The following is a 12464-nucleotide window of genomic DNA, read 5'->3' as shown; positions in this document are numbered from 1 at the left end:
ATGACAGTACATTTGTATGATTCTCCTCCGTGAAAATTTTGTTAATAATGGAATTTAAAACTTTGGCCTTCCTTTTGCTATCTTCTACTGCCAAACCAGACTGATCAATAAGTGACTGGATGTAAACCTTAGACCTGCTTAGCAAATTTACATAGGACCAGAATTCTCTCGGGTTCTCCACTAGATCTTTAGCGAAGGCATGATGGCGGTAGCTGTTCTGTGCTTCGTGCATAAATCTTTTCACAGATGCATTAATCTCTATAATCTTTGCCTGTCATCATTTGCATGTCTTCTTTTGAACCAGAAGTACAACAGCCTTTGTTTCCTCAGCATTTTCTGAATTTTGTTATTAAACCATGGTGGCTCTTTTCCATCGTTAATCCACACATAGTTGTCCAGAGCATGATTTACAGTCTGTTTAAACTTTGCCCTTAATTCCTCTATGTCCATCATTCTGGAACAAAATGAGTGCAGTTCACTACGTGAGAAGCTAACAATTGCTTACCTGTTCTTTCTAACAGAAACACTCTGTTAGCACTCTTGACTGATTTATTAACTTATGTAACCATAGTCATTACAGTGACATCATATTAACTAGTCCCTGTCTACATATTGATGTCATCGATAAGGTCTGGCCTGTTTGTAGCTACGAGGTCCAAAGTACAATACCAGGGAGGTATTGTAAGCTGCCGCCTCTCCAGGTAAAAGCGAGTAAACAGCTCATATCAGCATGACTCACTGAGCTGTTTACATGCCTAGCAATGCATAGCTCAGGTTCTTTATGCCACAGCTTCCCATAGCCTCCATGGCATCTGTTGATGCCAGTCTCATCAATCGGCAGTGTGCCCATTGTGGTAGAGAACACTGTAGTCAGGGCACTACTCTGTCACCTTTATTACATGCCCATTCAGCACCACACTGGTGGTATCCTTCTGCTGGAGCATATTTAGGTCACTGTCTCACCATGCTTCAGCCAGTACCACTACAGGCTTCATGCTGGCCACTCTAGCAGCTCACTGATCAGAGTAATCGCCCTCACTGTGAGCACTGGTCGCTGACACTACTCTGGACCACTGTCTGCTGCCCCCAAGTGCCACGCCTCACTACACTGCATCCACCCAGTGGCTGCCATTGTCAAGCTATCACCTCAGACATCTGCTGACACCCGATGCCCTAGAAGCACCAACGTCTCACCAGGTTCTGTCATCACTGACACATTGCCTCCGATGTCTACTGATGCCCAACATCCGTGAAGCCCACTGTCCTCGAGGGCACACTCCAAGCGCTCTGTTGGAACCTACCACTGATCATCCTTGGCTCAGTCTGCTCTGCTGCCTACTAGGACTTGTGGATTTCAACACGTAGGCACATCCCATGCAATGTCTAGGAATGATATTTCTGTTTGTATATAAATTGTGTGGACATTCATCCATGGACCTTGTATTTGAGTTCTGTTTCTTACAACAATAATAAACAGCTGTCATGGCCCTCGTGCCTATTTCACTTGTAGTCCATAACACCCGTCAGCCAAGGACACACAAGAAATATGAAGGTTTATCAAAAAGTCTTAGAAATGATGCAATCTCAATGGACTGCTTTTCATAGTAATCTTAGCAATAAGGGTGTAGTGCAACAGTTGCTGACAATATCGTTTTATGTATAAAAATGTTCAGCATTGCTGTCCAGTTAGAATGCTCATAGGATCCTGTTATAATTAATAACTGAGTTAGAATATTTAATGAGAACTTAGGCAAAAAGCTATGGGAAATGATGTTTAACATCCATGTTTTAAATGTGAGGGGGATGGGGAGACGGTGACAGAGACAGAGGGGGAGGGAGGGAGGGAGGGAGGGAAGTAGAGATTGTGGAATGCAACTACAGAGCTATTTTCACAATGTGCATCCCTCCCAGAATCCCCATTATCAGCAATACTCTGCAGTGGAGAACAAGTGAATTAAAAACACTTGCCTCATAGCACACTCATTTGTTCTAAAACTGGCAGCAGTGTACTGAGTCATGGATTGCACAAAAAATTAAAAGCAATAGAGAAACATTCAGACCCATTACCACTCAACCAACAAACACAACTCCTGGAGGCTGATCAGAGCCAGGACCAAAGTGCTACCAACCACCCTTGTTTGCATCCAGTGCTGCTCACACTATTCTGTCACAATTCACAAACAATGGGTGATGCAGTATATGAAGAAATGAATGCAACAATTGACTGCCAGTAATATTTGAGCAGACACTCAAGGGACCATTTTTAATCCCATGTAAACATCATCTTCACAAAAATACTTCCAAGAACAGATTGAGCAGTGCCCTGCTAGCAAGAGGGATACATAATACCATGTGGTTTTCAATACCATTGGCACAATTACATCAATATGACTTGCCAATCCACATTCCCATTTTCTCAACCTCTGTACCATGTAACGTGATTAGTAGATGTACATGAGTGGTGGTACCTTCCGTACCATACAACAATGAGGAAGGGAATGCTCACCAGTTGTTGTTGTTGTTTTTTGTTGTTGTTCAATACTAAACTGTCGCATGGCATGGATATTTGTCATTACAATTCACATTAGCCCAAGGGCGTCATTGCCATCAACATGGTGTTGTGCATGGCAGCTGACTGGTACGGGTGATTTTTCCTCAGACTGGTGTACTTATAGTACAGCGTGAACACAGTGTCTTATGGAAATTCCAGTGCTGCAGAACCTTGGAGAGTCCCATGTGATGGGCATCCACTGTATGCCCACTAGCAAATGCTCCAGCATTGCGCACCTTGCCCTTTTTGTGCCTGATTGTCATGCAGATGTCCATTACAATATCTCAGTCACACCACGTGCTGTGTCCACCTCTTTTTTCGACACAACAGCTATTTATAATTCAATTGGTCATGAGAATACTCATATGTTGTAAACTTTTCCAATTTCTTTCCTTGTTATTCCTCCTCATTCTACCCATTTTCATTTACATCTGTTTAAAGTCATTTATGCTCACAACTTCCCTTTCTGGAAATTTTCGTACTATTTGTAACTGAAATACCAAAGGCTTGTATACTGAGTGCCAAAGTGTATGTAGTATTTATATACTTACTGTCATACATCATAAAGCTTATCAGTATGTAGTTTCTAAGAAGTAGTGATATCATTTAACCATACACACAAACTTCAAAGAAGTTTAACATCATACAGCATGCCTTGAATTCCTTTTAAATGATCGAGTCCATTTCAAATCTCCTTTATACAACTAGAAATAATATCAGGCATGTAACAACAATAATTTGCACTATAACAGAAAATATACCTTAAAGTTTACTGTGGTTTAAAATAAATTCTCTGTCTTCACTACGTACTGGCGAATGCAATACTTTTTCATGAGATACTTAGGATGTTCTGCATCAATTCAATACCTACTTAAAACATTTGTATCCTGCTTGAAAAATGCAACAGCCTTGTTTTTGTACAAGTCAATGGAAACCACAAAATTGTTGAGTCTAACAATACACAGACAATGTACTTACCAGATAAGTCCACTTCTGATTCTGGAATGTATTTTCCTGTTGCTTTCACTCTGTAACTTCGCCCCATCACCATACCTTGCACAATGAGTCTTGCAAATGGCTCCTTGTGTGGTACAAGTTTTATAGAATGCAAGAAATGATTCATAAATCGAGCATAATACAAGTGTAGTGTAGCTGTAATAATACATAAGTAATGAATAAAACATTCACAGATTATATTCTGAAGGATTTGTCACTAAATAAGAACACAGTGTTACAAATACATGAGATGCCAATGTATACTGTGAATTAATTTAACTACAGGCTTAATCACAGCTTATATAATAAACTAAGGGCAGACATGCTCATCAAGATTTTTTTAAACTAGAGAGAGAGAGAGAGAGAGAGAGAGAGAGAGAGAGAGAGAGAGAGAGAGAGAGAGAGAGAGAGAGAGAGAGAGAGAGGAGGGATGGAGGAAGGGGGGAGGGGGATGGGGATGGGGGTGGGGAGTGTGAGGGGGAGGATGATGGGGAGGGGAAGGGAGAGGGGGAGAGGGGGAGAGGGACGGGAGGAGGGGATGGGTGAGGGGGAGAGGGAGGCGGAGGCAGAGGGGGTGGGAGAGAGAGGGGGGAGAGTGGGAGGGGGAGATGGGGAGGGGGGGAGAGGGAGAGTGGGGGAGAGGGGAGAGGGGGAGAGGGGAGAGGGGGAGGGGGGAGAGGGGGAGGGGGGAGAGGGAGAGCGGGGGGAGAGGGAGAGCGGGGGAGAGGGAGGTGGGGGGAGGAGAGAGGAAGTTAGCCATTTCTACAGTTTTGTTTGCACAATCCATCAAAATAGTGTGTTTGAAATGTTACACAAACATACAGGAAGATATGAACATGCACGCACTCAAGAAATGCTAATTACAGACAGTAAAACACTGGTACATACAGAAAAAGCGAAAGACTGTTAGGAATATTTCAATAAGACCCATGACTTAACCATCAGCTTCACAGTGGTATGATGCATTAAGTGCTATAATGTAAACCAGGGCTGGTTACGGCACACCAAACTTCACGCGTGCAACGTGTGACCTGATGGATTCAAACCACCTCATCTCTCAAATATATGGATTTGCCTCAACTCAGCACCTCAATGAATAGTGCTACCCGGTCAATGGAGAATGTGTGGTTGAAGGTTGATGTGGGGGAGGGGACCAAACAGGGTCATATAGGTCCCATTTGATTAGGGAAGGATGGGGAAGGAAGTTGGCTGTACCCTTTCAAAGAAACCATCCTGGCATTTGCCTAGAACAATTTAGGGAAATCACGAAAAACCTAAATCAGGATGGCTGGATGCAGGTTTGAACTGTCATCCTCTTGAATGCGGGTCAGGTGTGCTAACCACTGTGCCCCTTTGCTCAGTAACACTGGTTGTTGTGCAATGTTTTAAAATAATAAAATGAATCACAACAAAAGATGCAATTCTGATAGTCCATATCCCCCCCCCCCCCCCTTCTTTTTCTTTTCATTAAAAGTAGTTCAGAATCAGAATGTAACCATATGTAAAAATTAATTTTGCAACTTGAATATAAAATGACTTGTTCCACATCATTACAATCTATCATGTAAAATGATCCATGGATCCATGGAATATGTAACTAACTGAGATTTAATTGTGCATGGAACTCCAGACTCAGTTATTATAGGGGCATAATTAGATTCTGGATGAAAGGGAGGGGATAAAGCACACTGTTGGCTTGGAAAAATTCGAGCAGCCCAGAGAGAACTGCTTTCAGAAATGAATGTACTATAGAATGTGCTTTTGGCACACACCCATTTTGCTTTTTCACTCTCCACAAACCCCTCCCTATCGTTCTGCACTGAAACTGGTTTTCATAATTGAGTACCACCAATGTGACCACATTAGACAATATTTTGCAATCTGGGCTAATGACAGAAGTTCAAGCAAATTTTTTTCAGAAATGCAACCACTGTAATTTGGGCTATAATTCTGTTGACTGATGTGATTTTTGGATGACACAGGCAAATCCAACTCTATTTTGATGCACTGATTTCCATTTCATGTTATATACAGGTATATTTACCACTCTGCTGCCTTGTGAAATACTGAAATATTGCAACCTAAAGAACCTAAAGTTTTACCAGTCTCCAAATAAAGACTCCAGTGCTAACATTAAACTGCTACAGGCAGGTAATTAGATTATTATAGTAGGGTGTACATATTTTTAACTGTCCGTAATGCTGGTGGACAAATCAAAATCGTCTTTCTTCTTCTTTCTTTCTTTTTACAAACTTATTGATAATTAAAAACTATCATGACAGCACACAGCATAAAAACAATGAACACCAGCACTTATTACATTTAAATCAAGCCCAAGTAAGAACTGAACTGTTGTTCGATGGGCTTGTTGATTACCAATGATGCATGTTCTGTTTTCATTGCAGGACTGAAAATCAAAATATCTTTCAATTTCAGTACAGGGCAACTAGGTCACATGTAATTTCATTTGGATTATAGGGCAGGATGGTCTGGAACCTCCCTCCCTCCCTGACTACATCCTTATCTACAGTAATGTCGACATATTGTCTTGGCCTGTTCGAACTCAATCACTAGATGTGTCTCCAATCGAGCACATATGGGACATCATCAGATAATTCCATTGTCATTCACAAACAGCATTACCTGTTCCTGTATTGGAACGATCAAGGACAACAGACAAAGGAACTCCATCCCAAAAACTGACATCAGGTACCTGTACAATACAATGTATGCATGCTTGCATTCAACAGTCTGGCAGTTACAATGGTTATTAATATACCAGCATTTTACATTTTTAATGGGTTATCTTGTGCTTACATTATAACCTGTGATCTCAGAATGTTAATCACTTAAATATGTTGCTACATTCCAGCCTGGATTTTCCATTGTTTGACTTTTACCTGGACAAATTTATTCCTGAAATTTTATTACTCTACATTATTCTTTTTTTGTGTTGTGATGTTTTTTTCTGTCAGTGTATTTTACATAGCATGTTATGCAAATTATTGTCTGCGGAAACAGCAGAGTTTATTATTAGTGGACTCTGTGTTATGTTAGGAATGCTACAGTACATCAATGCAGTGTATTTAAGAGTAAGAAGTGTAGTGTTCAGTGTAATGCTTGAAAGTGAAGACTTAAGATGCACTTATTCTCCTGATTTACAGAAAGCTATCATATATTTTGTCGAGGGCACCTGACGATCATTATGGGTGTAATGTGCCTCACATAAACCAGTGGCAAAGCTGGAATGAGTTAATTATTCCAAAAGTTATTTATTAAGACTTGTACAATATTTACATGCATCAGGTATAGTTAGTCTTATTTTCTTTTTTACTTGTTGATAAATGAACAGGATAAAGATAAAAAAGATTAGGTATTTAGGTAATATGTGGAATGCTGTCAAGTGTTCATCTGCTTTTGTGCCACAGCAAAAGGTCTAGAGTAAAACAAACTAGGTAGTTATGCAGCATAGCCTAGGCCTAAAGTTAACCAAAAACTGAACTGAAAAAAGGCCTGGAGTTTATTTTAAAGTTGTAGATTGAAATTTATTATTTTATTTATTTTTATTACTTATCTGAGATTCTATGGCCTTATTACATACTTGTTTATTGTCAGTTAATGATGAACTATGTCATGAACAAAGTGAGCAGCAACTTTAGTCGTCAATCAGCTATGTTTTGAGCTTTTGATTGGCAGGAAAGAATCTACAGCTAACATTCAACTGAATTTATGTAAGAATAGTATGTCACCACAAGACATAGTTTGTTACAAACAGACAACAAAACCCTAAGAGCATGACACGCCAATGACTTCCTTTTGGCTAGTATCTCTGTGCGTTTTTAACTGACAATTGATACTGATACCAAAAACTCTGTGCTTCTTACACAAACTATAGATTCATTATCTATGCTTAATGCAACAGTTGTTTTCCCTCTTTCTGCTGGAGAGCATACTGTTTGTTTTCTTTTATTTCAATGTTGATTTCTTGTACATGTTGGCGAGTCAAACACCCTGTGGGTTTTCTTTTGCTTTCTCTAATAGGAGCTCTAGTGTTTTATCAGTGTCTATGATGTAACTGTCATTAGCGAATAGAATTCTTGCTCCATGTCTTATACTATCTGGAAAATCATTGATATATAGGGTGCATCACCTAAAACGTGCACCAAAAGTATTGCGGAACTGGAAAGTGCTATTGATGTGTGGTTTTCACAGAATGGATTGGTTGTCAGTGGGCTCATATTTTTAACCAGTAAAGAATTGTAACAATATTTAAAAGTGTTCTTTTGTACAAAAATACACTTTTTAAATGGAACAGTGCCTATTGACATTAACAAACTAAAAATAGAGTAAATGAGAATGTAAGTGGTGTTTGTTGCAGGAGTCTAAAGTGAGTCTTTTATGAGATATCATATTGTGAAAAGTTTCTGCACCAACACTTGTTTGTGCCATTCAACCAGCATAGTTGCTAGGTATGTTATGTCTTCTTACAGTGTGCTTGCTTGTTCTTTGAGTGCATTGTGATTGCGATTGCTATTCAGTCAGCGTGTGATAGTCTGTGTAGTAGGTCGTGAGTAGACAATGAGATTTACCAATGAAGAAAAAGTCGATATGCTCATTGTTTATGGAGAGTGTAGAAAGAATGCAGCTTGTTCTTTTACGGTGTTTGCAGCAAGATATCCCAACCAGCATCAACCATCTTGGCAATTATTTATCACCCCCTACAACCAGTTACGTGAAATTGACAATGTAAGACCTAGACAATGTTCTTGTTGCTGTTGCAGTTGATATACATGTTGGCTCCCGTGCAGTTGCATGAGGAAGTGGCATGAGTCAGGGAAGGGTACTACATTTCCTCTGTTGACATAGGGGTTGGGTTGTTTGGGGAAGGAGACCAGACAGCGAAGTCATCGGTCTCATAAGATTAGGGAAGGAAGTCGGCCGTGCCCTTTCAGAGGAACCATCCCGGCATTTGCCTGGAGTGATTTAGGGAAATCACTGTTGACATGGGTTCCATTCCTATCACATCCCTCCATCAAGTGCTTCATGGTAATGGTTATGAGAATTGTTTTAACTTCTGTACATGGTCACTAAGACAGGATACTCAAGATGTGTCATGTATCTTCTTCACTGATGAAGGTAATCCGAAGACCAGTATCAGTTGCAAAGCGATTTAGAAAAGATTGGTGTATGTGGTGGCAGGTGGCAGTTGACGCTAAATAACGAAAAGTGTGAGGTGATCCACATGAGTTCCAAAAGAAATCCGTTGGAATTCGATTACTCGATAAATAGTACAATTCTCAAGGCTGTCAATTCAACTAAGTACCTGGGTGTAAAAATTACAAACAACTTCAGTTGGAAAGACCAAATAGATAATATTGTGGGGAAGGCGAGCCAAAGGTTGCGTTTCATTGGCAGGACACTTAGAAGATGCAAAAGTCCACTAAAGAGACAGCTTACACTACACTCGTTCGTCCTCTGTTAGAATATTGAGGCACGGTGTGGGATCCTTACCAGGTGGGATTGACGGAGGACATCGAAAGGGTGCAAAAAAGGGCAGCTCGTTTTGTATTATCACGTAATAGGGGAGAAAGTGTGGCAGATATGATACGCGAGTTGGGATGGAAGTCATTAAAGCAAAGACTTTTTTGTCGTGGCGAGATCTATTTACGAAATTTCAGTCACCAACATTCTCTTCCAAATGCGGAAATATTATGTTGAGCCCAACCTACATAGATAGGAATGATCATCAAAATAAAATAAGAGAAATCAGAGCTCAAACAGAAAGGTTTAAGTGCTCGTTTTTCCCGTGCGCTGTTCGGGAGTGGAATGGTAGGGAGATAGTATGATTGTGGTTCGATGAACCCTCTGCCAAGCACTTAAATGTGAATTGCAGAGTAATCATGTACACGTAGATGTAGATGAAGCCATTTACCAACCATGGCTAAGTAAACTGCCGAAACATGCGCTATTGTTCTGCTGACAGTCCCTGTTGGCTTCGTCAGGTAGCACATCAGTGGCCACGAAGAGGAAACAGGTGGTGTGGGATAGTGAACCATCAGCTCATAGGCTCATTTGTCATAGACAGAACACTGAACATGCACAAACATCGTAGCCTCCTAACAGACTATCTTACATGGATGCCACAAGACATTCCCCTGCAGACTACGATGAACATTATGATGGCTATCCAGCCCAGAGTGTACGAAATACTATAGAACGTCTTCATGAATTGTTTCCAGATCATTGGATTGGACATAGAGGACCTGTACTTTGGCTAGTTTGTTCCCCAGATTTGACATCTGTAGATTTTTCTGCAGGGGAAGTTGGAAGGTGCTGACTGCAAGGACATCCCAACTACATCCGATTATATGCAGCGACATATTATTGAAGCCTGCTCAGACATCTATGTTGAAAAGTTAGCACATGTGCAGCCATCATTACACACCAGGCTGGAAACTTGTATTGCTGCTGCCGGTAGTCATTTGAACACAATCTGTGATGGTTGATTGTCTTGTTACTGGTCCGAATCCACATAACTGGTAAGTCCACTTGGTGCGTAGAGCCACAGGTATTGTACAAGTGTTTGTGAGGGAACGTTTCAAAATATGATATCTTGTAAATGACTCGCACTAGAATCCTGCAACCAACACCACTGTCATTTCTAATTTATGATACTTTTAGTTTGTTAATGCAAACTGCCATTGTTCCATGTAAAAAAGTGTAAGTTTAACAAATAATACACTTTCTAAGTATTATCAGAATCTGCTGATTGGATAGCAATATGAGCCCCTAGCTACCATTCCATTTCGTGAAAACTGCAAGTCAATAGCACTTCCCATTCCCACAATACTTGCAGTGCACATTTTATACTAAGAACAGAACTGGACTCACTAAACTACCACAAGGAACAGTTATGTTTGTGTGTTTATTGTGGGATAGTTGTGTCACTAAAAATTTATCACCAGCAAATGTGTGAACTCTCTCTATCTTTTGCATCTTGTTTTTTAGGTAAAACTGGAACCACTTGTTCACTATTCCTCTTACACCTAGTGTTTGTAGCTCGTTTAGCATTATTTTATAGTCAACAGTGTCAAAAATCTTGACATGACCAAGAATATGCCTGGAACACATTCATCCTTGTCAACAGCTTCAAGTACACTTCTGTAACCTCCGTAATGGCTGATATTGTACAAGGTGTAAATGATAGTACACATATTAGGTTACTTTTTAATGATCTTCATACCAGTTTAGGCACTTGCTGCTTCATAGGATGAGCTTGAATATACTCTCCCGGTAAAAATCTTTTCTTTGCTTGTTCAGCCATGTTGCTGCAAAGTGTTTCACCTCCTTGTTTGAAGCAAATTGTCGGCCTCCTAGGTGCTCCTTCAAGTGAGGAAAATGGTCAAAGTTACTTGGAGGAAGATTGAGGCTGTAGGGAGGGTGGAACAAACTTTCCGATACTGCAGAGTATTGTGAACAATGTAACGAATGCTTCTGAATGACACTCCCAATTCTACTGTCATATGCTGTAGCATGATCATGCTGTTCTTCCGAATCAGCACTTCCAAGCAAGCCGTAGATCTGTTGGCACAGAGCTGGGTCAGCCGTTGCGATCCTTATCTGTGAGATTTTCTCAACTGACTGCAAACTTTCAACACCATTCTGCAACATGCTGATGACATATTACCATTTCTCTGTAAGCCTCTACTAGCTGCCAATGAATTTCAACTACGATTACTTGTTTCATCCATTCTGAGAATATCTGCCTTCTGAATGCGAGTCAGATGACTCACTTTTCCATAGCTACAAGGTCTTTTCAGTCAGTGACCTTTATTTTTGTTCGCCAGCTATTGCAGACTCAGTTTATTGGTAAGTTGCTCCAGATTTACATTCTAGTGACCACTTCCAGGTGTGGATCCAACAAGCTGTCGCAGATCCATCCCCGGATCTAGGAACCATCTCAGATTACGGCCTGTACCTTGGTGGAATGACAAATGTTGATTGACAATCAGGGCCAGATGAACAGATCTGCCAAATTTCACACACTGTCCAACTACAGAAAATCACCATATCTTCAGATCTGCAAGAGCACATGTGAGAAGAGTAATAAAAGAACAGAAGAGGGCATCCTGGAGGGAATTCATGACTTCCATTAGTTGGTCCACTTCCACTGTGCTACTTCTCAGGTGTTCCATAGGACTGCAGAGATGGGGAAGCTCAGTTTCTTCTCACATAATGAGGAAGTCTACAACCTTCTGTTCTCCAATGGGAACTGAAATCAGCCTTGTCTGCAGTCAGACACACTTCTCCAGGACCTGATGAGATCCATTATGACATGGTTTGTCATCTGTGCCCTGAATTCAAAGGACAGCTCCTCTCTTGTTTCAGTCAGATCTGGTTTGATGGACACTGCCTCACAACTTGGACAGAGGCAATATTAATTCCATTCTGGAAACCACGCAAGGACTGTAGTGCCCCTAACAGCTACCAGACTGTAGCCCATACTGGTTGTATCGGTAAGACTCTTGCATGCATGGTCAACCACCACCTTGTCTGGCTGCTCAAATCCCGAGATCACCTGAGCCACTCCCAGTGCAATTTCAGGTGCTAACGTTCCATCATGGACAACTTAATTCTACTGGAGACAGCAATACAGGAGTCCTCCTTACACCGGAACCATTTGGTTTGTGCATATGACACTGCTTGGAGGTACAAGATCCTTCAATAACTTCATGAATGGGGACTACATGGACGCTTCCCATTCTTATCCAATCCTTTCTTGAGGACTGTCATTTTCAGTATCGCACTGGCAATGCCTTGTCTGACTGCTATGTTCAACGCAGTGTCCTCAGTGTCACATTGTTTGTCATCGCTATCAATGGCATTTCCTCCACAGTCAGAAGCCCTGTCAAATGCT

The 12464-nt window shown here is 40.9% G+C and overlaps 1 protein-coding gene across 1 annotated transcript in view; it reads right to left on the bottom strand.

Moving 5' to 3' along the window:
* The window catches only part of LOC126272651 (leucine--tRNA ligase, mitochondrial), a 125299-nt gene that overhangs the window by 50142 nt on the left and 62693 nt on the right, over positions 1 to 12464 (bottom strand). Inside the window, exon 7 of the mRNA XM_049975655.1 lies at positions 3530 to 3703. Coding sequence (XP_049831612.1) covers positions 3530 to 3703 — 174 coding nt within the window. The remainder of the gene's footprint in view (positions 1 to 3529; positions 3704 to 12464) is intronic.

Source organism: Schistocerca gregaria, chromosome 5 (assembly GCF_023897955.1).
Source record: "Schistocerca gregaria isolate iqSchGreg1 chromosome 5, iqSchGreg1.2, whole genome shotgun sequence".
Lineage (NCBI taxonomy): Eukaryota > Metazoa > Arthropoda > Insecta > Orthoptera > Acrididae > Schistocerca > Schistocerca gregaria.
The sequence above is the reverse complement of the archived record's forward strand: the minus strand, read 5'-3'. Positions and strand labels throughout refer to the sequence as shown.